This window comes from Oncorhynchus tshawytscha, linkage group LG04, assembly GCF_018296145.1.
Source record: "Oncorhynchus tshawytscha isolate Ot180627B linkage group LG04, Otsh_v2.0, whole genome shotgun sequence".
Taxonomy (NCBI): Eukaryota; Metazoa; Chordata; class Actinopteri; order Salmoniformes; family Salmonidae; genus Oncorhynchus; species Oncorhynchus tshawytscha.
Genome location: NC_056432.1, coordinates 69,300,189 through 69,328,089, shown reverse-complemented (window position 1 = coordinate 69,328,089; position 27,901 = coordinate 69,300,189). Strand labels below are relative to the sequence as shown.

At 40.0% G+C, this 27,901-nt stretch overlaps 1 protein-coding gene across 2 annotated transcripts in view; it reads left to right on the top strand.

Annotated features, from left to right (window-relative positions):
• Nucleotides 1–13,997: 13,997 nt before the first annotated feature.
• alx4a (ALX homeobox 4a) overlaps nucleotides 13,998–27,901 on the top strand; it is a 25,678-nt gene continuing 11,774 nt past the window's right edge. Inside the window, exons 1-3 of one of the 2 annotated variants that reach the window (XM_042321139.1) lie at nucleotides 13,998–14,458; nucleotides 14,609–14,690; nucleotides 27,691–27,901. The exon at nucleotides 27,691–27,901 is cut by the window's right edge and continues 103 nt beyond it. In XM_042321139.1, the coding sequence (XP_042177073.1) occupies nucleotides 14,345–14,458; nucleotides 14,609–14,690; nucleotides 27,691–27,901 (407 nt within the window). In that variant the 5' untranslated portion in view covers nucleotides 13,998–14,344. Of the gene's footprint in view, nucleotides 14,691–27,690 lie in introns of both variants that reach the window. The other variant, XM_042321138.1, reaches the window with a different exon arrangement.

Here is a 27,901-nt window from a genome sequence, read left to right as displayed (position 1 = left end):
CACTGCCGATCGACGACATAAGGGGTTCACGTTTTAATAAATCAGCAAATTTGTCAACATTTCCACCATGCAGACAGTTTATTTCATACTTTTACCCTTATACTGAATGTCAGGGACTGAATAGTTGTTCGTTCAGGGAACATACTTTTACCATTATACTGAATGTCAGGGACTGAATAGTTTGTTGTTCAGGGAACATACATTTACCCTTATACTGAATGTCAGGGACTGAATAGTTTGTTGTTCAGGGAACATACATTTACCCTTATACTGAATGTCAGGGACTGAATAGTTGGTTGTTCAGGGAACATACATTTACCATTATACTGAATGTCAGGGACTGAATAGTTTGTTGTTCAGGGAACATACATTTACCCTTATACTGAATGTCAGGGACTGAATAGTTGGTTGTTCAGGGAACATACATTTACCATTATACTGAATGTCAGGGACTGAATAGTTGGTTGTTCAGGGAACATACTTTTACCATTATACTGAATGTCAGGGACTGAATAGTTGGTTGTTCAGGGAACATACATTTACCATTATACTGAATGTCAGGGACTGAATAGTTGGTTGTTCAGGGAACATACTTTTACCATTATACTGAATGTCAGGGACTGAATAGTTGGTTGTTCAGGGAACATACTTTTACCATTATACTGAATGTCAGGGACTGAATAGTTTGTTGTTCAGGGAACATACATTTACCCTTATACTGAATGTCAGGGACTGAATAGTTGGTTGTTCAGGGAACATACATTTACCATTATACTGAATGTCAGGGACTGAATAGTTTGTTGTTCAGGGAACATACATTTACCCTTATACTGAATGTCAGGGACTGAATAGTTGGTTGTTCAGGGAACATACATTTACCCTTAAACTGAATGTCAGGGACTGAATAGTTGGTTGTTCAGGGAACATACTTTTACCATTATACTGAATGTCAGGGACTGAATAGTTGGTTGTTCAGGGAACATACTTTTACCATTATACTGAATGTCAGGGACTGAATAGTTGGTTGTTCAGGGAACATACTTTTACCATTATACTGAATGTCGGGGACTGAATAGTTGGTTGTTCAGGGAACATACATTTACCATTATACTGAATGTCAGGGACTGAATAGTTGGTTGTTCAGGGAACATACTTTTACCATTATACTGAATGTCAGGGACTGAATAGTTGGTTGTTCAGGGAACATACTTTTACCATTATACTGAATGTCAGGGACTGAATAGTTGGTTGTTCAGGGAACATACATTTACCATTATACTGAATGTCAGGGACTGAATAGTTGGTTGTTCAGGGAACATACTTTTACCATTATACTGAATGTCAGGGACTGAATAGTTGGTTGTTCAGGGAACATACTTTTACCATTATACTGAATGTCAGGGACTGAATAGTTGGTTGTTCAGGGAACATACATTTACCATTATACTGAATGTCAGGGACTGAATAGTTGGTTGTTCAGGGAACATACATTTACCATTATACTGAATGTCAGGGACTGAATAGTTGGTTGTTCAGGGAACATACTTTTACCATTATACTGAATGTCAGGGACTGAATAGTTGGTTGTTCAGGGAACATACATTTACCCTTATACTGAATGTCAGGGACTGAATAGTTGGTTGTTCAGGGAACATACATTTACCATTATACTGAATGTCAGGGACTGAATAGTTGGTTGTTCAGGGAACATACATTTACCATTATACTGAATGTCAGGGACTGAATAGTTGGTTGTTCAGGGAACACATACTTTTACCATTATACTGAATGTCAGGGACTGAATAGTTGGTTGTTCAGGGAACATACATTTACCATTATACTGAATGTCAGGGACTGAATAGTTGGTTGTTCAGGGAACATACATTTACCCTTATACTGAATGTCAGGGACTGAATAGTTGGTTGTTCAGGGAACATACTTTTACCATTATACTGAATGTCAGGGACTGAATAGTTGGTTGTTCAGGGAACATACATTTACCATTATACTGAATGTCAGGGACTGAATAGTTTGTTGTTCAGGGAACATACATTTACCCTTATACTGAATGTCAGGGACTGAATAGTTGGTTGTTCAGGGAACATACATTTACCCTTAAACTGAATGTCAGGGACTGAATAGTTGGTTGTTCAGGGAACATACTTTTACCATTATACTGAATGTCAGGGACTGAATAGTTGGTTGTTCAGGGAACATACTTTTACCATTATACTGAATGTCAGGGACTGAATAGTTGGTTGTTCAGGGAACATACATTTACCATTATACTGAATGTCAGGGACTGAATAGTTGGTTGTTCAGGGAACATACTTTTACCATTATACTGAATGTCAGGGACTGAATAGTTGGTTGTTCAGGGAACATACTTTTACCATTATACTGAATGTCAGGGACTGAATAGTTGGTTGTTCAGGGAACATACATTTACCATTATACTGAATGTCAGGGACTGAATAGTTGGTTGTTCAGGGAACATACTTTTACCATTATACTGAATGTCAGGGACTGAATAGTTGGTTGTTCAGGGAACATACTTTTACCATTATACTGAATGTCAGGGACTGAATAGTTGGTTGTTCAGGGAACATACATTTACCATTATACTGAATGTCAGGGACTGAATAGTTGGTTGTTCAGGGAACATACTTTTACCATTATACTGAATGTCAGGGACTGAATAGTTGGTTGTTCAGGGAACATACTTTTACCATTATACTGAATGTCAGGGACTGAATAGTTGGTTGTTCAGGGAACATACATTTACCATTATACTGAATGTCAGGGACTGAATAGTTGGTTGTTCAGGGAACATACATTTACCATTATACTGAATGTCAGGGACTGAATAGTTGGTTGTTCAGGGAACATAGTTGGTTTTTACCATTATACTGAATGTCAGGGACTGAATAGTTGGTTGTTCAGGGAACATACTTTTACCATTATACTGAATGTCAGGGACTGAATAGTTGGTTGTTCAGGGAACATACATTTACCATTATACTGAATGTCAGGGACTGAATAGTTGGTTGTTCAGGGAACATACATTACCATTATACTGAATGTCAGGGACTGAATAGTTGGTTGTTCAGGGAACATACTTTTACCATTATACTGAATGTCAGGGACTGAATAGTTGGTTGTTCAGGGAACATACTTTTACCATTATACTGAATGTCAGGGACTGAATAGTTGGTTGTTCAGGGAACATACTTTTACCATTATACTGAATGTCAGGGACTGAATAGTTGGTTGTTCAGGGAACATACTTTTACCATTATACTGAATGTCAGGGACTGAATAGTTGGTTGTTCAGGGAACATACATTTACCATTATACTGAATGTCAGGGACTGAATAGTTGGTTGTTCAGGGAACATACTTTTACCATTATACTGAATGTCAGGGACTGAATAGTTGGTTGTTCAGGGAACATACATTTACCATTATACTGAATGTCAGGGACTGAATAGTTGGTTGTTCAGGGAACATACATTTACCATTATACTGAATGTCAGGGACTGAATAGTTGGTTGTTCAGGGAACATACATTTACCCTTATACTGAATGTCAGGGACTGAATAGTTGGTTGTTCAGGGAACATACATTTACCATTATACTGAATTCAGGGACTGAAAGTTGGTTGTTCAGGGAACATTTACCATTATACTGAATGTCAGGGACTGAATAGTTGGTTGTTCAGGGAACATACATTTACCATTATACTGAATGTCAGGGACTGAATAGTTGGTTGTTCAGGGAACATACTTTTACCATTATACTGAATGTCAGGGACTGAATAGTTGGTTGTTCAGGGAACATACATTTACCATTATACTGAATGTCAGGGACTGAATAGTTGGTTGTTCAGGGAACATACATTTACCATTATACTGAATGTCAGGGACTGAATAGTTGGTTGTTCAGGGAACATACATTTACCATTATTATACTGAATGTCAGGGACTGAATAGTTGGTTGTTCAGGAACATACATTTACCATTATACTGAATGTCAGGGACTGAATAGTTGGTTGTTCAGGGAACATACATTTACCATTATACTGAATGTCAGGGACTGAATAGTTGGTTGTTCAGGGAACATACTTTTACCATTATACTGAATGTCAGGGACTGAATAGTTGGTTGTTCAGGGAACATACATTTACCATTATACTGAATGTCAGGGAAGTTGGTTGTTCAGGGACATTTACCATTATACTGAATGTCAGGGACTGAATAGTTGGTTGTTCAGGGAACATACATTTACCCTTATACTGAATGTCAGGGACTGAATAGTTGGTTGTTCAGGGAACATACATTTACCCTTATACTGAATGTCAGGGACTGAATAGTTGGTTGTTCAGGGAACATACTTTGACAGAAAGAGCAAATGACTTTGATCACATACAAAATAAACAACAAAACGTGATATAAAAACCTCTGCATTTGATTACATAATTTTCAGACAAAATACTTATATGATACTAGCATTTGAACTAATCCCTAGAGAACAGTGAATATAGATAATGTCAGGCAACCTCAAACATTGAAATAATTCAAACTGACAAACAAGTGTACAAATGATTATGATCATTGGTCTCTCTGCTTCTCTTCCATTAATAAAGAAATTGACATTGACATTAATGCTGTGTAGTCCAACACTTTATGATGATAATAATACTCTTACCCCCTAATAATATACCCCCTGACTATTAGAAACAGAATAGTGGTTATTGTGACACATATTTCAATGATGGAGACCTGAGTTTGTAATTGCAAGAGCAGCAAAATAAATCAGACAAAGGATGTTGTAATGAATCAGCAGAATAGAATCCATATAGCGGCACGTTCCCATCAAACTGAAGTCTTGCTAACTGAAATATACTGACAGGCTCTGCCTTACTCCCGACACGTTATGATGGCTTACAACTGTTTCCTCAGCATGAGATATATTATATTACAACTAAAAACATGTATCATCCACTTCTTTCAATTATGACAAAAATGTTCAAATATACATAATGACACTTTCAATAATGCAATAATTACAGTGTTTGAGGTTTTAAGTGCACTTACAGCGAGCATATTCAAAGGTGTAATAACTTGTTTCTACATGACTTTGGGCTAATGTTACACCTTATAAAAACAGCACTTAAACATTTGTGATTAAAAGCATCAACATTCTCCTATTATACAAAACAAGTGTGATACCATGGTGTGCCAATTGTTTCTTTTCTTGATGTATATATCTATATTCTATTTTATTAAAATGCCACACTCAATAAATACGGAGCCTTATTCAAGGCAGGTGGGCCTGTGATCGATGGGAAGTTTTTAATAGCTTTGCCAGAAAACTGACACGTTAATAACTTTTCAATAGTCAGGAGTGTAATCGCTAGCTGGAGCCCCTCTCCCTCTATGTACTGTGTCTATTCCAAGCTGCAGCCCCAAAGGAGGGCGCATGGTTTTTATAATAAAACAATTACAGTGAGTGAGACTAGGGACACTTTACCCCTGAAATAAACGGAGTAGGAATCACGCTTGTGGCCAGAACACGAACCACCCTCTGAATATGCCAATGGAAATATACAACATATAGTCCATCTTTATTTACAGTGTAACCAACATACTAATTTGCACAGTGCGGACTGTGCACACTATAGACAAAAGACAAAAGTAGCAAAAAATGTCAACCAAATGTAAGACAGTATTGCAAAGTTATATTGCACTTTTGGGGGTGCCATTTTCTGCTCACTGCTGCTTAGAAAAGTGAAACAAGTCACCTTTGGTAGTAACCATGTAACTAGTAGCCTAACTAGTAGCTCATGGTATTGAAAAAGTACTGAAAATTGTGACACCTACTCTGGAGTCCATATCGATGTAGGATCTTAATTTAATCACTCTGTTGTAGCAGAACCTTCCTGCAATGCACGATATTTAAAATGTGTTGTGCATTTGAGGTTGAAAAAGGCTTCATTTCCATTTTTAAATGTCAGACTTGATCTTTGGGGTTCCTGAGTGGCACAGCAGTCTAAGGCACTGCATCTCAGTGCTAGAGGCGTCACTACAGACCCTGGTTCGATTCAGGCTGCCGTCACAACCGGCCGTGATTGGGAGACCCATAGGGCGGCTCACAATTGGCCAAGCGTAGTCGAGGTTAGGGTTTGGCCAGGGTAGGTAGTCATTGTAAATAAGAATTTGTTCTTAACTGACTTACAGTTAAATAAAAACATGTCAAATTAAAATAAAAAACAATCCCTTACAAAAATGTCAATTTATTATAATTCACATTTCCTGTTGCAGGATTGTTTTCCTGCTGTAGAAAAATGTCTCAAATTACAGTTTTTTTCGATTGCTAAACGACAGTGGGCACAACTGGAGTCACATGTGCAAAACTCTAACTACAGTCTGCACTACCAACAGTCACCTGAGCTAAACAGTTCACATCACCTGCAAAACTTATTCCAAGCAACACAACTCTTAACACATGGCTCAAAACACGCTCAGTGCAGCCAAACACTATGCACAACCCTCACTGAGATAACACACACTGTCACTCAGAACACACTGAGAGTAAAAACACTAGCATCAAACACCAATACAGAAAATACAAATTTTTCATCTTTACAGTTTGAACAATTTCAGTGACTTCATACAAAGTAATATTTTCTTCAAAGAAAAGAGTGACATTCTTTCACATGATTTATTAACATTTTTAGAACATAGCAATGCTTTAAGGTAAATGAAAATTAGCAGTTTGCTTCAATAGTCTGTAGTAATTTACGGAATTACAGTAATGAGAAAAAAAAAGGTAGAAACTAAAAGTACATACTGTAATTCAAACAAATAATTGAGGGGCTAATCCTGCCTCTCTCTAGCATCAGGCCACAGGTTTTCTTCAACATCACATCTAATGTTTTCTCTTGCCATGCACCTGGGGAAGAACCTTCTGGAGTGCCTTATCCATCCCTGGCAGTCCTCTGGACTCGTGTCCTCACATCCGGCACGCATGGCTTCCAAAAGAGACATTTGGTCATGTGGGTGGTGAACAAACACTTTCCACCTCCAGGCAGAGAAAAACTCCTCTATTGGGTTGAGGAAGGGTGAATATGCAGGCAGGTACAAAACCATAAATCTGTGATGTGCTGCAAACCAATCTGTGACAGCTGCAGAGTGGTGAAAAGCAACGTTATCACAAACTATGACAAAAACTTGGGGGATTCTTACTGGCTCCCCCTGTTCTGCTGGCACTAGCTGAGCATAGAGCTGTTCTAGGAAAGCTATAAGCCTTTCTGTGTTGTATGGGCCAATGAGTGGTGTGTTGAGCAAACCATCATTGGCCATTGCAGCACACATGGTGATATTTCCCCCCCTTTGGCCTGGAACCTCCACAGTGGCCCTTTGACCTATAACATTCCTTCCTCTGTGCCGTGTTTTGGCAAGGTTAAATCCAGCTTCATCGATAAATACAAATGAATGTGGTCTTTCCAGTGCTTCCACCTCCATTACTCTCTGAAAAACAGTAAGTGCACAGTATTACTGTAGAAATGCTAGTGTTTTTTTTAACTGTAAATATTTTGTATAGCTGTGTACGTAACCTCAGACGTCTTACCTGGACATATTGGTTTCTTTGCTCTTTTACCCGTTCACTGTTTCTCTCGAACGGTACAGTGTATAACTGTTTCATTGTAACTTGGTGTTTCTTTAGGACTCGAGCAATAGTTGTTGTGCTGAGAGAATTAACATTTTCAAATATATCATTATCAGCCAGCACTCTATCTTGAATCTCCCGCAGTTTTATTGCATTGTTGACAACAACCATGTCAACAAAAGCATTTTCCTGCGCATCTGAAAATATTTTTCCTCTTCCCCCTGTTGGGGGCAGCCTTTGGGTCCTGTTGTAAAAATATATTTTACAGTCAAACTTACTGTAATATATATCTGTGTAAATATTCTATAATTGCAATACAAAATAGATTCCTGTAATGTTTTCATTTACTGTAAGGATGTAACTCTCACCTGTTTGCATGATGGAAAATTCGCATTACAGATGCCACTGTGGATCTTTGCAGATTGGGTTGCACCCTCAACCCTGCCTCTCTCAATGAGAGACCATGGTTCACGACATGGTCTATAAGTGTAGCCCTTATTTCATCTGAAATAACAGCTCTTTGTCTTCTTTGTCTTCCTCCACGCATCCGCCCTCTCCCTGCCACCCTTCTCCCTCCACGAACCCATCTTCCTTGTTCCATTTCCAAAATGAGTCTTTCTGAGCTCTACCTATATATACTGTAATATGTGTGTGTGTTCACTAACAAGTCTAAAACAAGACACCTGCTTAGCCTTTCAGCTGAAATTGCAATCAGCAGTGTTTGAAAGGCACAAGGCTGAAATCTATTCCGTTTTGAATGTGTGGTTCACAGTTTTGACAGCAGTGTGTTAGCATTTGAACAAAGTGCTGTAAATCCACAGTGTTGTGCAGATTGTGTTTAAAGTCATGGGATAAGTGTGTAGAGTTTTGAAAACTGTGTTCAAGCAATGAAAAACGAACTAGAGTTTGGTCCACATGAACTGCTGCTGTGCAGACTGTAGTTAGAGTTTTGCACATGTGACTCCAGTTGTGTCCACTGTCGTTTAGCAATCGAAAAAAACTAATATCCTACATCTATAGTTGCTTAGTTGGATCATCAATGTTTCTTGATCTAATACCTGCCCTAGGAGAGGGATGAGGCAGTCTCAGCATTCAGCATCCAGCTGTGGGCGTGGAAAGCAGGCACAAGCCACATAAATATTTATTATTTGGGTTCGGTGGAGGTATTCGTCATTCAAAGCCTCTTCTGAAAACCACAGCGAAAAGCAGAGAGAGATATTTCGCTCATTGTAGCCTACTTAGAGACATTTTGTGGAGCCACTGTGCTCTCCTAGCTGTTATTCTGAAGCTGGTGTCATCACTAACCCTTCTATCATTGCTGGGGTATATGATGTGTGTGTTCAGCCTCTTAAGCCCTGATGGGCTTTCATTACCAAACACACCTGTTCCTCTGGCAGGGGTCAGGGGGACGGAGTAGGACACACACACAGTGGTTCACTCACATTGTTAAAGGGTTTCTTGGGTTGTTTTTTTCCCCCATAAAATCTGGTATTTGAATCCATTTGACTGTCACAAACCTATGTACCTCACTTCTCAAAGGCTTTTTGTTGCTGGTTTGGCAGAACGTAAACAGTACTGAAGTATAGAGACAGCGATACATAAACATAGAGGCACCTTTCAGCTGTCTAAATGCCCTTCAAATTTAATCTAGGGAACGAAGTGCTGCAAGTGCATTGCCGTATTGTGTGTGTGTGTGTGTGTGTGTGTGTGTGTGTGTGTGTGTGTGTGTGTGTGTGTGTGTGTGTGTGTGTGTGTGTGTGTGTGTGTGTGTGTGTGTGTGTGTGTGTGTGTGTGTGTGTGTGTGTGTGTGTGTGAGCGTGCTCCCCTGTGTGTGTGTGAGCGTGTGTGTGAGATACTGTGTGTGTGTGTGTGTCTCTGTGTGTGTGTGTGTGTGTGTGTGTGTGTGTGTGTGTGTGTGTGTGTGTGTGTGTGTGTGTGTGTGAGCGTGCTCCCCTGTGTGTGTGTGAGCGTGTGTGTGAGATACTGTGTGTGTGTGTGTGTGTGTGTGTGTGTGTGTGTGTGTGTGTGTGTGTGTGTGTGTGTGTGTGTGTGTGTGTGTGTGTGTGTGTGTGTGTGTGTGTGTGTGTGTGTGGTTGCTCAGTATGGCTGGTTTGCATTTGTTCTGCTGTAGTGTTGGGTCCTCCACACGTTCTCTCTGTGTGCCATGTATATACATTCCTCTGCTGCCAAGAGTGCTGCTTTCTACCACCCTGGGCACCAGCCTCAGGCCTGTAACAACCTGGCCCCTGCCCTGCCTGCCTGCCTGCCTGCCTGCCTGCCTGCCTGCCTGCCTGCCTGCCTGCCTGCCTGCCTGCCTGCCTGCAGAACAAATACACAATGTGACATCATGTCTCCCTCCATGTCTACCTGTCGGAGACAGGCTGGGCACATCAGGTTAAGGTTGGGCGACCGGTTTCTGGACCACATCCGTAGAGGTTAAGGGAGGACCGACCAGTCCCTGGAACATCCAGATCCTGTTCCCATCTATAACTGACACAGTTTCTCCATTTAGACAACATAACAACATATTCCACTTTACCATTCACTAAAGCATACAATGTTCCTCATTTCATCGGTCTGTCATGACAGATGCCTTACAGAATACATAATATAAATCATCAATCTACATTATTCAAGCTTGTATACATACTGGTGTGGTATTTTTGCTACCTTGTCTTTTTTCTCTACCCTTTCATAAGGAACTGCACAATGTACCTGTTATCAAAGGATGTTATCAAAACTCCCACATCTGAGAAAAGAAGTGACAGATGAGCTGAGAATTTTTACTATAAGTTTAATAACAGTTTATATAGCAAGTAATATGGAACAAACAAACGGACAAGTCCACAAAGCCTGTATTGCTGTATATCAGGTCACAATCTAGGATCATTGTATTATGTTACCGATAAATAACTGGCAAACAAAGTGAAAGTAACGTTGTGTTTGACACAGATGTGATAAATACAAAACGTCCATGTTAAGACGTTGTGGAAATGGAAGTCACTCTCCCCCCTGCTTCAGTAGATGGCTAGCAGAAATTATTAATACTATTAACTTCAAAAATATTCGTTTTTTCAGGACTTTCTCCTCCAGCAGATTTCTCAAGGATTTGGGTCCGTTTCTGGACCGTCTGGACAGAGACTGACTGGGAACACTGACTGGGAACACTGAATGGGAACACTGACTAGGAACACTGACTGGGAACACTGACTTGGAATACTGACTAGGAACAATGACTAGGAACACTGACTGGGAACACTGACTTGGAACACTGACTAGGAACAATGACTAGGAACACTGACTGGGAACACTGACTGGGAACACTGACTGGGAACGCTTATTGTTGTTGTATCTGTCATTGTCGCTCTATTCTTGTCCCATGTCTTACCCATGCAATACTCCCATGCAATACTTTACTTCATATGTCTTTTGTTTTGTACTAAATTAATAAATAAAACCCTTTAAAATAAAATATTTAAAAAAGAAAAGATGTTGTGGAAATTAGATTCATTTAAAAGTAAAATAAAACAAAGGGCCAGATCTAAATACATTGTGGCGTTTGATCTCTGTGATATGAATGACGAATGTCTGGAAACAGAACTTTGAAATAAATTGATTCACATCAATCGAATCTAGCTGTCCTTGAGACTGAGCGTTTAATCAAGCGCCTATTTCACATTAAAGCAATGTTATCTATAGCAGTCTATATACCATTTTAGTGGGCTTCCAAATTTCCAAAGTCCACTGCAATATGGTATTCATTCGTTTATGCAATTTGTGAGTCTTACTATATTAATATAATGGATGCTTCTCATTTAATATTTCTATGAATGATGCATTACAGAAAAAGTTGGAAGCAATTTGGAAGCCTTAATAATTATTACAATATTAGGCTTATAATAATAACTATAATACTTTAATATATTATTTCGATTGATTGGTTTTGGGTTTATATGACAACAACATATCTGAGATGTGTGCATCCCGTGGAAACAAATGGTGAATAGTGTCATTGGTTCGTTGGTGGAAAATATAATCACCCGTGAGTTTTACACAAGGTCTCTGATACCGGAGGGACTGGGGAAGAAAGTCCGCAAATGAGCAGCAATGTGGAGATGTGCTCTATTTCATTTAATATGGAAGGCGGATTTGGATATCCCTGTTTTATAGCGTCCTTAACGTCCCTGCATTTGCCTTTGTTTTTTATTGTTGACAGTAAAGGAGAAAATGCTATCTCTAGGCCAGTCTAACAGGTAAGATTGGCCTTTGCTTGCTCTAAAGAGAAATATATAAAGACTAATAACTAAACCATGTAGCCTAATTTACGATTATATATTTTTTTGTTAATTTAACAACCAAAGGAATCACCAAACCAATCACCACGAACTGCATAGATAAAACAGCACACCGAGTAGGCCTAATGTGTACTATAGCGTGTGGTTAAATTAACAAGGCCACTTTAATGCAGCCTGTATTGAACTCTGTTATGTTGGGTTAAATACGTTTCCCTGGGTAGTAAATAATACCAATGAATTATTTAAGTGCTTGAATGCTCACGTCCGTTTCCTGTAATATCACCATGTAGCCATGTCCAATAGTATTAACCGAAATCTCTATCGTCTAATTATTTTATTTATTGAACATTCGTTTTGTAGCATCTGAAAAGCATGCAGGCCTTCGCTCTCAAAGTGATCTACAGCAAAAGGCACTCATTTTCAAATAGCTCCAACGATGGAGGCTGCCTTTGACTAGGCCTTTGCTTTTTGGGAAACGTTTCATAATAGGCTAATTATGTTTTTGTATATTGCGTTTGATATACTTAATTAAACAGTAAATTAGACATTTATCCTAATTAAAAGTTTGACTCGATTTCAGCCCACGCATGCAATATGTTTTACATAAACAATGAGTGTGAGATTGTGCTAAATTCGCTTAATTGAGGACATTACATTTGAATGTAGCCTAATCATGTCTTAATACTCTGTCATCACCACTTCACTTGTAGGTTTTAGGAGGGTGTCAGTCTCGTTTCCAAGCTCATTACCCATGAACCACACCGTGAACATTCAGCGATCAAAGAACCATGTTGTTGCAGATAGCCTACTGCAGAGATATTTTACGCGGAATATTTTTCACCAGAGGGGCTTTACACAGCAACTCGCTGTAGTAAGATTGTAGCCTAATAGCCATATGTCCAACGCTTAATACAGTGACTATAGTAGCCAAGCATGTTCTTCACCAATTCAATTAAAATAGTTCATTTGCTGAGCAATATCCCACAAAATTGGAGATAACAATGAAATAAGTAACTCAAGGAGGAAAATATGTTTTATTCCTGCTTGTGACAAATAAATGTCCCACCGTCCCACGAGCACATTAACATAGGCCTAATCTGTTATTAAAATATTGAAGTAAGTGGCAATAGAAAAAACGATGACTACGTTTTAACATTTCAGTGATGTGCTTGTTGCCGAGTTCGCAATAATCGTTGTAATAGAGATATATCTCCAATTATTAAGACATATTGGACTAATTTCACTGAAATTATTAGATAATATTTTGAGCCCATAAGCCTTTACGCCCAAATTGTATGATTTTGTTGAATTAGACGTGGTTATATCGTTATATCAGTGTGGTTCATTTATCGATGGGACTCATTCAACCTTTGCAAACGAGTCTAATTAGAGAACCCGTGCTATAGGCTTAAGGTAAATAAGTTGCATTAAAGCTTGAACCCGGCGATATTAAATGAATCACATCAAGAGTGGAAGGGTTTGACACGGAGATAAATTATAAGTGCAATGTGATTTATTTCCAATCAGTTGATAACATGAGAAAAAAGGCCTTCAAAAAGTAAAAAAAGATCGATCAACGGAATATAAGGATGAAGTTGTAGATATTCTGAATATATGCCAACTCATCTTTAACGATAGAAAATATTTTCTGAGTGATGTGGTTTCCAGAAAAATAAAATGTAATTCTGCTTAAAACACACATACCCCCCCAACATATAAATGGAAATCAGATAAATGTAGAATAGTTATCCGTATCACAAATCACACAAGACACATGAAACAAGGATAGGCTATATTGTCCTGTATGTGTCGAGATTCCATTTGTCTGGAAGAAGTCCCCTCTTGACGAACCATTGCGAATCAATCATAAAATTGCGCTCTCGCTGTTGCCCTTCACTTACAATTAGTTATATATTCATACCCTAATTACATTAATGTCATGTGTTAAGTCCCCCCACATATTTAAAAAAAGAAGACGTTTTTTTCTTCTGAGGAAAGGACTGACATCACCCATTCATTTTATCAACATAATCACTCCGGAGATGTCTTGACTTAAAGTCCACACAGCTCTAGTGTATTTCGGGGAGATCTGGGTTGCATCTTCTGAAGAAAGACGCATTTTTGTTACTCGTCTAAACCTTAAGGGGAGTTTTTAGCTTTTGGTCAGCAAGTGGTTCCTGGAAAACATCTGAATCGTTTTATAACCAAACACAGCTGCCGTGCCAGTGTGTGTGTGTGTGTGCGTGACAGTGTGTATGCGTGTGTTCATCCGTATGTGGAAGAGGGAGAGAGAGTGAGGGTATCTGTTTGCTTCCCTTTCCAAAACGGAAAGAAAGAAAAAAGTTTGGAAGTCTTTTTCTCCCAGTAACTTTTTTAGGCATGAACGCCGAGACGTGCGTCTCATACTGCGATATGACATCCATGGATTCATATTATAGCCCCTCTGCACCGCAAGGTAGGGATCATCCGACGAACCCGTTTAGGACATTCCAAGTAAGTGACACCAAATACAGCCCCACTTTCCTGCCAAACAAAGGTCAGGCTTACGGAGAAAAGTCTCGGAGCCCATTCCAACAGGAGTGTCAGTCATTGGATGTCACCACTGGGGAAGGCACCTTTAACAAATACCACCTCTTCATGCAGAGGTCTTCTTGCAAAACCCCCCCCGAAGGAGGCAAACTGCACCAAGAAAGCGGACACAACGGAGCGCTCATTCCCTGCTATGGTGAGTAAAACCACAGTTCTGTTTCGAACGAACGGAGATTTCCCGTGTCCCGTATTGTTTACTCTTATGGAGAAACCACATCAAATGACAACAGAAATTGTGCTTGTGTTCTGTATACACTGGTCGGTGTAAATATATGTTCACTTGACTGACTATTCCCCCAATTATGAGGGATGTTTTGAGTATTTTCTTAAAGTTGGGAACGTTATGCCTGTCTCCACATGCCTCTTAAACAGTTTCCTGTACGTTGAGAAATTCCTTCCAATAACCAAAACCGATAATAAAATAAAAGAAATGGGTGAAGTAATCCCGTCTGCTATCATCCCGGGTGTTAGGATAATATCACTAATCGCATATGAATTTGTCAATGCATGAGTCTTTACAAACTCAATGTGATGGACTTCACAACTTACTACCAATATTACAGCCACAACTATCCCCTGTAACACAATTACGAAGAGGCATAACCTTCCCGACTATCACGTTTTCCCTTTGACGATTGAATTAAATTAGGCTATATTTAATGCGATAATCTGCATTACAATCCTTAATACTGAATCTGAATCGGACAATTGAATTATCACGATTTCAAGCATGAAAAATATGGGAAATAGTTTATCAGCGGACCAATATTGTTATTATCCCTAGTCTCTTTACATGTATAGGCTACTTACTCAATATTGTCTCATGAGCAATAGATATTGGGGGAGTTTGCAAATGTTAAGAATCCATCGTTGACATACACACACCCACACACACACGTTTTGGCACCTATATGATATCAAGGTAAAGATAATCCAATTCTTGTAGAAAAGATTGCCCAAACTGATAGCCTGTGGTGAATTAGAGATTGTAACTAAAACATTGCTGATCAAACAGCCTGATTTTCTGAACTGACAAAATAACACTGTAAAGTCCTCTAGCCTACAATAGCCTACGTGCACTCTGCAGAAACGTTGCATTAGCGTGACTTGGGTATTGGTGACCTTATAGATGTTTGTATGACCATACAATAAAGTGTAACGGATCACAAGTTCTTAAGAAATATTTGTTTATTTTACAATGAAATACAAACTTTAACTTTCCAACTCGAAACCCACAGTTACGTTGCATTAAATTAATATGTAATGTGTAAAATGCCTACATGCAATTCTTAATTCTTAATAAGAAATAATACCCTCTACTGATTTACCGAACTATATCTTTATGTTGAAAATATTCTACAGAGGTCTAACAAAGGGCACATCTTGAGCGCAGGAAAAATCCACCCATGCTATAAATTTAACACAAATACCGCAAAATCCATCGCTTTCTCTAACCATCTGCGAGCAACTTGTGGGTGAGATGAAAACCCACGGACATACAGCGGCTTCTCAGATGATCAACTGGAGGGAAGCATCAAATACTGCGGTAAAAGCTCTATGGAACCTCTCTCAGGAGAGTGGCTACAAGTGCTAAGAATTTTTTTAGGAGTTATTACAAATTTCAAAAGTGATTCATTTGTTGTTTATGGTTGAGAAGTCAGTGACCAAAGCCAGATGATATTCGATACGTAGGCCATGAATCCTCAAGAAAATGGTTTACTTCAACAAGACTAAAGCAGTGCTAAAATTATAATAGAGGCAAAATATGCCTAAGACTTTCTGCCAAATAATTATGTCAGTCTCACGTTTCGAAGTCTCTATAAACCAATTGCGGCAGGTAGCCTAGTGATTAAAGCTTTGGGCCAGTAACCGAAAGGTTGCTGGATCGAGTTCCCGAGCGGACAAGGTTCTGCCCCTGAACTAGGTAGTTAACCCGTCATTGTAAACACGAATTTGTTCTTAACTGACTTGTCTAGATAAAACAGAGTAGTTAGCTCACTTCTAAAACATTTTCATTAAATGTGGCCCAATTCTGTCTCAGTTTTAGGCTACATTTTGATCAAAGATGTCCAACGTTCCTTCATTTAAACGCACATTCTTCAAATGTTTTATTACAAAAAGTAAGAGTGCATAGACGATGATCGAACCACATGATAGTTTATTGAACGCTACAGGTAACATTAAGCGCAAGGATAAGTAAAAATCCCCACAATTTCAATAATCCTTAATTAATCATGCTCGAAAATCAACCAAGCGATCTGTGAGGAAACGTAAGTATTTTTCCATCCATCTGTGTAATTTAGAAAATGTAAATGTATACCCATTACACCTGATTTATAACATAACAATAACATCCGTTTTCTGTTTTTCCGGATCAATAAATAGAGAAACAAAACCGACACTAAAGATGCATGCAGTGAACGTATGGACACTGGACAGTGCTGCTAACACAAACAACATCCAAATTAAAAGCAAATGCCAGATTACTGAAATTATAGAATGAAATTAGAATATTTAACCATTTTCATCAATATACTAATATCAATTTGCACTGCTGTGCATGTGAACGGTTCGATTAATCGAAAGTATAGGCTTCACTAAACATGTTAATTAATCACTATTACAGATATTCTAATGAATATCTAGTGAAAACGACAGGAGTCCTGTCCTTCGTGAAAATGAGAAAATAGGGACACAACCAAAGAGGATATAACGAGTTGAGATGTCAATATAAAAGCGAAAGCACTGAATCACTGCTGTCAAGGAGAAGACATTGATCAATTGTCTGGTCTAGCGTGAGAAAAAAGTACACATGAAGAAACTTCAGTTAAACTTTGCCATGCTGTCCTTACTGTTGGCTAATGGCTACCATGATGAGGATCAGGATGATATTAATGAGGATAAAGATTATATTATTGTTGATGACTAGACTATCATCATCATAACAGTAATAATATTATTATTATTACATAATCAAGTATTTACAGCTGAGTTACGGAGGAGGGCTGGGCACTGAAAACATGCCACTAACGTGCCAGAATAGGATTTCTGTAAACCCTAATAAAAGCACATAAACCAATCAGTCTTTTCCTCGCTACATAATTAGTTTAAACGGGTGACGTAACATAGCATAGCCATCAATATAAGATTTAATGATGGTCTGCTGTGCAGATGTTATCGAATCTCTTTGGTTTAATCAAATAACTTTAGACAACAACATACGAACACCAGACACTTGCTTTGTCAAGAGTATGCGACTGATTGATCACTGCTGGGAATCTATGGGAATACGACGACTACTACTACTACTACTACTAATAATAATAATAATAATATTAATAGTAGTTAAACAATAGTTAACCATATGAGCATATTATGATGAATCAGAAGTCATTTACCGTATGCACATCTTTATTATTCAAAATCAACAAGTTGCCTATTATATAGTCATTATATAGCTTCTAATATTGAGATAATTCTGAACAAGAAAATATTCACCTGAAATAAATGAGTAAATACTCTGATTCAAACTCGAACCCGTATGTGCAGTCTTTTCTCTATTGGTCATTTAAGCACATTACGCACGGGCGCCAAACGTGGTATGCCTATAACTTTAAGCCTACAAGTTATTCAAGTTAAAAAATAATATTCAGTTGTTCATATATTTAATTTCCAATCCTGTGTCATGGCCTTGCTTAACCTTTGGTACGTAATGACTCACAGGATAGGCATGCGTAATATAGCGCGGAAAAGATCCGGTTTAGGCCTGCACATAAACCTGTAAGAAATTACGAAAATGCTCGGCATATACAAAGTCAACTAATGAAAACGTATAGACACGGACTGAAAATTGAATGATCGATTTGAAGGTGCGTTTGAATCACATAGGCCTATACTAAAAACCCAAACACATTGTCACACTTTCCTATCAACTCGGGGTCATATTTGCAATGGAATGCGTTTGTGTCCGGGGAATAGTTTTTATGTTCCGTAAACCTACCAGATCACATAATCACTCACGAGATCTTATTTAGGGTCACGTTTTAAAGACCCTAAACCTGGTCTTGGGAGCCTTATTGGTTTCGACCACAGGTATAAGTCATGGCAGGTAATTCAACGGGGACTTCGTGAGTTATTACTTCAATCAGGTTTAAGCAGGTAGGCTGAAATTCCTGGAGTCACAGTCTTTACAATATTTCCCGCTAGACACCGCGGGGTCCTTTGAAGAAAATACCAGCGCTGTTTTCGGGAGATTTTAAGGGAGTTTGTTTCTTTTTGCGTTCAACTGAACTTGCCAGTGACCTGTAGTCTACATAACGTCGTACACTCGGTAGATGTAAAGAAAATGATTGCCGCTGTTAATCCCAAACAAACCGCCATAAATAATACTTAGACTAATGATGCTGTCCTAATGTATCTTATTAAAGCAATAAGTGAGCCACTAAAAAGGAAGTTTACATATCTAATATTTTACAACAGATACCCTCGGGGCACATGTTTTGTTTTTGTCTTAGCACTACAGAGTTGATTCAAATAACCAAGTCATCATCAAGCTTTGGTTATTTGAATCAGCTGTGTAGTGCGAGGACAAAAAAACAAAACTGCTCACAGGGGAGGCCCAGGACCAAGTTGGTATCACAGACTGGCTGGGTAGACCGTGCACATTTTTACAGTGGAAGTCACCCTTGCAGCAGCCTTGCCTGACCACAGGTATGACTGACTCCTCAGATAGAGCGAGCGTTAAAGAGCAGGCAGGAACGTCTCAGCACTACAGGAGACCTCCACCATTAATGTGACTCAGATGTACATCAGCACTTCCCCCAGTTATTTTTATACATTCAAAGGCCAGCCCCCAGTAAGCACAGACAGTCCTTGAGTGTCCAAGAGGTGACTGGTTTGTGTAACCTTGCTAAACAAGTGCCGCATACAAATACACAACATGTCACCAATACAATATTTGTTTATGGGGTGGGTTGCAAGTGATTGAAAGGATTAGTGAATGATTTTGTGGACATTAACATGCTGTATGTACTGTGCTTGCAAATCTTTATGTACTGTAAGAGGAAGGAAACAAATACTTTGTGCCTGCAACTTAGAAATGAGGCAAAGGGAAATGTATTGTTTCGTCAACCAAATTGTAAAGGACAGCTAGAACCCTTTAGATTTTCATACAGATTTTCTAAGCCACCATTGAATTATGGTAAAATAAAACTGTTGCTCCAAAAGAGTACAGGGTAACAAATGGCATGGTTTCAACCATTCCTCCATTCAAACCTCTTAAGATGAAACAAATGGGACACTTTAAACGGCCCATCAGTCCAGTTACATTGAGGTTCTCTCAGGTCCAGCAGCCCTGGACCAACAGTATGCTACTTCAGGGACAACATATACAAGGTCTGTGCATTAGCAGTAGGGGAGAGCAGTCCCTTTCCTAGCCGGGTCTACATGCAGTGATAAAAGCTTTTAGACTCCACTGGACTCCAGGCTCCATAAACCAGACTCCTCTCCGCCAGGTAATAGGATATTTAGGGCCTGGCTCTGAACATCTCAGGGAGAGTGGCCAAAATTCAACCTGATAAAATCTGACAACAGGTGGCCTTTACATTGGTGGATTGTGTTTTTTACATGAAAATATATAGTAGAATAGAATAAGATGGAATAACAGATTATTTATTGACTTGGTTTGACACACACAAACAATGCACATTGTCAGAGATAGCTATCCTTGGCTTCTCTACAGTGTCTAAAGGGGTCAGTGTACCCACTGAGAACTTAACCTTCAAACTAGGAACATCAATCTCTTTGTATTTTTCTTGAAGCAACAGGAGTTTTCCTCTTATGGTGTTTGACTGTCCCCCCTGAGGACAGGACACAGAGACCTTTAACTCTGGTTTCCTTTCCTTTTTAGAAGAGCTGTACCCCAAAATTCTCCAGAGCGAATCGATCTAAAACCCAAAATAATCCAAACAGAAACGTACATTATATTTACGCAACATTTGTAGTCAAGATCACTATTTACTTTAACATTCCAAGAGCTTTTCCATGAACTATTCATGAGCTATAGATGGAGAGAGGAAGAGCCTTTGTTGTGATATTACAAGCATTTGGTACATAGTTGCGGTTACAATCGTGTTTTCGTGTTATCGTGTTTTCACTCAAAGAGAGGGAGGATATAGGAGGTGTGAATCAACTGTCCTGTGAGATCCTTTCAATCTAGACTGAAGCCACCAACACCCCATCTGCTGCCCCTTCTCCCTCTACCGTCTTTAGTACAGCACAACCATTTGAGCCTTTCTTTCTGTCCGTCTGTGCTGATTGATATGAACAGCGGGTAACAGAAACCAGCCATGGAAGTGCTGCGAAGCCTGGAGAACCAGGACACACTTCAGCAGGTTGCTGACATGACTAGAGGTGACAAGGACCTAGGATCATTTTACCAGTTAACTCGTATTTTGGCACAGCAATTTACATTAGGCTCAATCTTCCCGGCCGGAGTGCGACAGGGCTACATTGAACCTTGTACTCCAGGCCTTCTCTCAGCCCGGCAGTCAGATCCTCTGCTGTGTAACTAAACCCTCCATAGTGGAGGCCCTCAGAAGATGCTTACTGATCAGACGTCCAGCACAAAGAATATCCCAGAAGATTAGAGTCTGTAATATCACCTACTATGCATACATTTTCTCAGACGTTATAGTACAGTAAAAAGTTAGCTTGTCCATTGGCCTGGACAGTGGCACCCATCACAAGAACTGAAATGATAAGCGTGTTGCTTTTTTCGATAAACTACCCATTGAATCACATTATTTCACATGGTGTTTCCTAATGACATAGTACTATGTAAGTTCACATGGGAGCTGATGTAAAGAATTTTAAGAAGCCTATATGAAATTATATATTATTTCACAAGCAGATTATCATTTTTGCTTAGTTACAAGTGATTAACAATTTGGACCACCAAGGACAATCTAGTGCTCTTTCCACATTGTATTTACTTCAGTATAACAATGCTATTGTCAGAAGTGGAATCCACATGATGCTAAGAGGACAGTGACCAACCTGTCTTTTATTATGGCATTCCCGTGCACTCGTAAAATGTGTGTTTGCTTCATTGTGGTTTTTAACATCACCCGAGAGATTCAGACCTCACTGGGAAAGGAGGAGGGAACATAACGTCAACTGTTAGATAAACTGAGAGGATCTCACATTAAGAAGCCTTCCCCTCTCAAGGGGTCTCCCTCTGCACTCATTCAAATAACCTCAAATCTATTGGAACATGAAGTCTTTCTTTATTTGAGTCATTTCAGTACAGTACTGGTTAAAACCACAGCATACGCAGTCAAATATTAGTTTGCATGAACGTTGCATTACACTGGGTATTATATCTCCAACACAACTTACAGTGTTGTTACAGTTATTATTGTGTATTTACATGGGTATAAGAGCAGGGAAAAGTGTTTCCAGATATGCTAATAAGTTGGTTTCAGAAAGACAAATAGAGCTTTGTTCCTTCATCTTATGTGTAATTGTCTAACACTGTTTTGACCTTGTTTTAGAGCTAGCCAAACTGTGGAAAAGGCACTGAGTAGACCCTAGCCCAGTCTCAGGCTAGTGGAGATCCTGCCATGCTCTAGGGCCTGAGAGAGACTCTCAGACAGATAAAGAACATTGAAGAGAGAGGGGTGATTTATCAGTGTCTCAGGCTTTATGGATACACTCCCATAGCAGTTGTTTTTTGGCGCAGCGTGTGCACCTCACAGCAGCCTGATGGGATGAATCATCCCTCTCAGTGTTTGACTTCAAAGTGGACGCTTACCTATCAGATGCTCCCAAACTACTGTAGCTATAAGCTAGTCAGAGAGGTACTTATGGAACTTTCTCATCCGTTAGCTGAGGTTTTGTTTATGGCGTCAGGCATATGAGAGGGAAACAGGGATATGAGAAAGGCATGGGCCTAGTGAGCACCAACTTAGGCTAACCTTGAACTGTTTCAATGACTGCAATTGACACCATAGCCTACTCATACTGCGGTGCTATTCGTAGTGGTGTCATGGTGCTCCTGACCAGGAACAAGATCGTTTAAGAAGGACGGGTTTATAAGAACTGCTGAGACTCGACTCCATCTGCCTTTGGGTAGGCGATTAGCTCTGGTTTTGCAAATGGCCGTGTAGGCAGAGGGCTTGCTAATAAGGCTCTCCCCATGCTAATGCCTTGTGGTGACACACTCACAGGCTGCAATAAAATGGATCAATGTCTCTCACATCACTTTTCATTCGTCATGGTGTAGGCATGATAAAGTTTACATCTCAACACACCAGTCAGTCTCTCCATCCACTACCTGTGTTAGTTAGTGTGTCTGTCTTTATGTAACAGCCTCACAGCCAGCAGAACGAGCAGGAAGAGAGGACTTCACAGAGATGGTGGGACTTCAGAGCACAAAGCTTCCCATTATGATTCAATCCATATTTTAAGAAGGGAAAACAAACCAAATTAGAGTTACAAATAAATGCTTAGCAGAGAAAACAGCTTACACAAATTTCCTCTGCTTCCTGGGTCCAGTCAAAACAGGGATCTATCAAGCCTAGACTACACACACTTAATCTCTTTTATTTACGTTTTCTAATATTTAGGGATATTTTTTCAGGTTTGTGAATATTTTGTCATTAATCGCTCTCAGTCACCGCAGGGTGTCTAATTTATAGTGTTTCTTTTAAATGCTGTGAGCTGACCCTAGCCAACCTTTTCAATAAAGAGGCTGGGGAGGCGACCTGTCGCTTTACTGCCAGTTAAATTACACTTTGATGTTCCCTTCTCATTTTTTGACAGCGACTTAACGTCTGTCCCCAGTGAAGGTCTGACCCTTGTTAACTTTAAGGGGTCCAGCACAGATATCCAAGGGCAGGAACTATAGTCATTTACCCCTCATAGCATAGCTGCTATGATGATCATATCTATTACTCTAACGTAACCATCTTTTTTCTTATTTTGACATTTTCTGTGGACACAACTTTTTAAACGACTTACAGTGCAGAATATAAAATTACGTTTGAAGACATTTTTTTGTGGGGAAATGTAGACGCTATTAAAAAGGGTTTTACAAGACCCTGTGTTGCTCTGCAGGCAGGTGTGAATACTGTTAGGGTTAAACTGCCAATTAGTTCTCTGGTTTAACCTCACCCCTCTTCTCTCTCACCCACTGATGAACTCTGCTTTCAGACTCTCTTGGTTTCAGCTTGGTCAGATCTGGACTGATTTAGAAGAGTATTCTGTTTCCTTGACATTGTAAAGAATAATATGAAGATTTCAGTTCCGAACTATCCTGTACTTGGACACAGCCACAGTTCTGTATCACATCTCATTATTTCTTACTGTAAACAAACATACAAATAGCATAAGACAGCAGTTATACAACTGGAAAGGAACAGGGAAGATATTTCAATTTTAGATCACAGCAGTTGTACAGTCACTGTAGACTTGGTATGTCAGATCCCTAACAGGGTTGGGGCAGACAAAGAACAATGGGCTCCAGACGTGCCTCTCTCCGTCAGAGAGCTGTAATTGGAACTGATGTGGAATCTTGGATCCAAAGTAAAAAAGAAAAAAAAATCAGTGAACACTGCTGTAGAGCAGATTCCTCTAAATGGGAAACACGCTATGAGGTTTTAGCAGAAGGGACTGAGGAGTTTATTGTCTGCTTGCTTCCAAGTGTTGTATCAGGGATGCTGAGCTCTAGATCTGTATAACAGGTGAAAGGTGAAAATGAGAGGGGGGTTGTAACCACTGATAAATTACAGCAGCATGTCAGAACATATCCTGTCATAGAGACAGAAGTGTCTTTGCTTTATACAGTATATAACATATCATACTTTCACTAAGCCAAAACCTGATTGTGAAATCCGATCAGCTAAGGTGAAAGTGTCTGAGTATTAGTTATCTTCAGGAAAATCCACTATGATGCTAAATGGAAATGTCTGCCTGCTCAATCAGTGATCATGAAATGTAGTGAGGAATGCCACTCTGACATTGCTCATCCTAATATTCATACATTCCTTAATTCCATTATTTTACTTTTAGGTTGTGTGTATTGTGTGTATTGTTGTGAATTGTTAGATATTACTGCACTGTTGGAGCTAGAAACACAAGCATTTTGCTACACCCGCAATAACATCTGCTAAACATGTGTATATGACAAATACAATTTGATTTGATTTACTGATGCTGTATTTCTGAAATACTTTAGTGATGACTACTTTTAGTGATGACTACTTTTAGTGATGACTACTTTTAGTGATGACTACTTTAGTGATGACTACTTTTAGTGATGACTACTTTTAGTGATGACTACTTTTAGTGATGACTACTTTAGTGATGACTACTTTTAGTGATGACTACTTTTAGTGATGACTACTTTTAGTGATGACTACTTTAGTGATGACTACTTTTAGTGATGACTACTTTTAGTGATGACTACTTTTAGTGATGACTACTTTTAGTGATGACTACTTTTAGTGATGACTACTTTTAGTGATGACTACTTTTAGTGATGACTACTTTAGTGATGACTACTTTTAGTGATGACTACTTTTAGTGATGACTACTTTTAGTGATGACTACTTTTAGTGATGACTACTTTTAGTGATGACTACTTTAGTGATGACTACTTTTAGTGATGACTACTTTTAGTGATGACTACTTTTAGTGATGACTACTTTTAGTGATGACTACTTTTAGTGATGACTACTTTTAGTGATGACTACTTTTAGTGATGTACTTTTAGTGATGACTACTTTTAGTGATGACTACTTTTAGTGATGACTACTTTTAGTGATGACTACTTTTAGTGATGACTTATAAGTTCTTTACCTCCATAGTTGAGATGGCAAAAATATTACCTCTGCTATTTCAGAAGGACCTCTCCATGCCAATTACTCTCAGTGGGCTTCTTGCTACAGGCATATCTCCTTCTATCCGTCTTTTACTAACTCAACTCTGTTAACAGGAAGAAACAATTCAACATTAGCCTTTAATGGCTGTGTTCACTCAGGGCTCCCTCCACTGCATGGGTATCCTGACTGACATTATTTGCAGTAAGACTTTCTCATGTTCCTCATCCATATGGCCCAGGCCCCGGGAGGGCCCACTGCTGTTCACCTTGGGCAGTGGAGAATGCCTTGCCTCGCAGCCACGGCCCAGCGCACGAATAACAAGCGGGAGATTGTCACAATACCCTGTGCCTGCCAAAAACCATCAATGACACAGGGCATAAACAAGAGTCTTTGATCAGCAGAGAGCCCTTGATTTCAAGCAGCCTGACAGCCTTGCCTTGTTGGGACCATCGGTGCAAGGGCATATGATGAGGGAATAACTAGAAATGATTTACATTTAGGTTGAGCTAGCTCATCTCAGGCTTAACAGGATGTGTCAGTCCTGGGCAGGCAGCAGGCAATGTGGGAGCCATTATACCCCTGGCCAGGGCCCGGGTCCCAGTAGATGCTGCCTGCCTGACAGTCCACAGTGGCCAGGGTGCTCGGCAGCAGCGTGGAGAAGGCAAACTGACACAGCCAGAGAGAATGAGCATGCTGCTGAGACGGCTCAAATCAGACCCTCACAATTATTTACCAACACCAGGAGTCATCTTTTTCCTCATATCCAACTCCGAGGGAAAAGCTCTAACTTACAGTATGACAATAACAGACAGAATGAGAGTTGGAGGTTTTGAGAATCATACGTGTGAAACATAACAGTGCAGCAGTGATTGGTATAAGTGAACAACTATATTACAATGTTATGGTAGGAAGAGGGGCTTTCCCTAAGTGTGGCCCCTGCAGTAAACAAATCCTACAGCACGGCTTATATTTCTTATGGTGTCATTGACTGTTATGCGGCTCCCTTTACTCAAGTCCTTGAAAGGTGTGTAGGGCGGGGGACCGAGGGTGTGTGTATCATCAGATGAGCTATCAGGTCCCCTCACCTTGCAGCACATTACCCAACAAGGCTCTGTGTGGAGGTCCGGAGGGCATGCTTCCCTGCTGTGTTGAAAGCAGTATGCACACCAGAAGCTCACATGCACACCTACACCCCCTGGCTCTAACTTGACGAGGCTTTACCCCAGCCTCAGATAAGAAATGAGCACATCCCAACCCTGGGCTCCCTAAAATAACTCCCTGTCTCTTAGAGCTAAGCTAAACAGAGGGGAGCGTAGTGCCTGGACTCACCACTAGACCGAGCCAGAGGGGACGTCACCAAGCAGAGGGGTTGAGAAGCAGATGTGAGGTTTGGCTTGGACCCCAAACCATATTCTATACCCCCTTGAACAACCTAGAGCCCAAGGGGGAGGGTTTGCAGTTCATATGAGTGAGTATGACAACACATTGCCTTCCCAGGACCCCAAACAGACCCCTTAATAGAAGCCGTAATGGAGAGAGTTTAATGATCCACAGGCAGGGAGGGCAGTAAGGGCACAGAGGATTGGCACTGTAGTGGAATAATGAACGAACGGCACACTGGCACAAACAGCATCATGGGAATTTATGATCAGTAGGTTGACTGAGGTTTCACGGATAGGCTGCTGTGTGTGTTTCCCCTCGCTACAAATTAACGTCCAGCAAATTGCCACTGACACTCTTGTTGCCGGGTTAGTTTAGTCTCGTTAGTAAGTGAGCTTCAGCTTGCAGCCACACCACAGACCACGCGTCTGTGTTAAAGGCCTGAGTTCCCCCAGCGTAAGACTTGACTCCAACCCCAACCATACTGAGAGAGAGAGACGTGAAAACCTGTAATTGTCTACTATTCTACAATTACTGCCTGCCAGGATGTCTGTTTCCATGATTTATGAGCAGCAGTATGGGGGGAGTGTTCTGGGAGTCACACAGCTTACACCCCCACTCCTTACCACACCATGAACCAGAGTCCAGACCTGGAACTAACTGGCCAGGGAGCTTTCAGAGAACAACACGCTGCAAGAGTCATTTGGTCCTTGTGCTAGTGCTATATAATACTGTAAACACAGTCTAAATTAGTTTTCTGTTGCACATCAGTCCCAAAACATATGGTGTCAATAATAACCACATCCATAATAATTGAGCACAGTACGAGATATATTGTGTTCTAACACCTTCCTTCTCTCATCCTCTCTCCAGGTAAAGACAGCTCAGGACTGACAGACTCTGACCTGACCCCGAACTCTGACCCCTCTGGGATGGACGGCAGCTACCTGAGTGTGAAGGATCAAGGCGTGAAGGGCCCCTCGGACCGACCAGGCTCGGACATGGCCGGCCCCATGGACAAGGGCGAGGGTGAGAGCAACAAGGGCAAGAAGAGGCGTAACCGCACCACCTTCACCAGCTACCA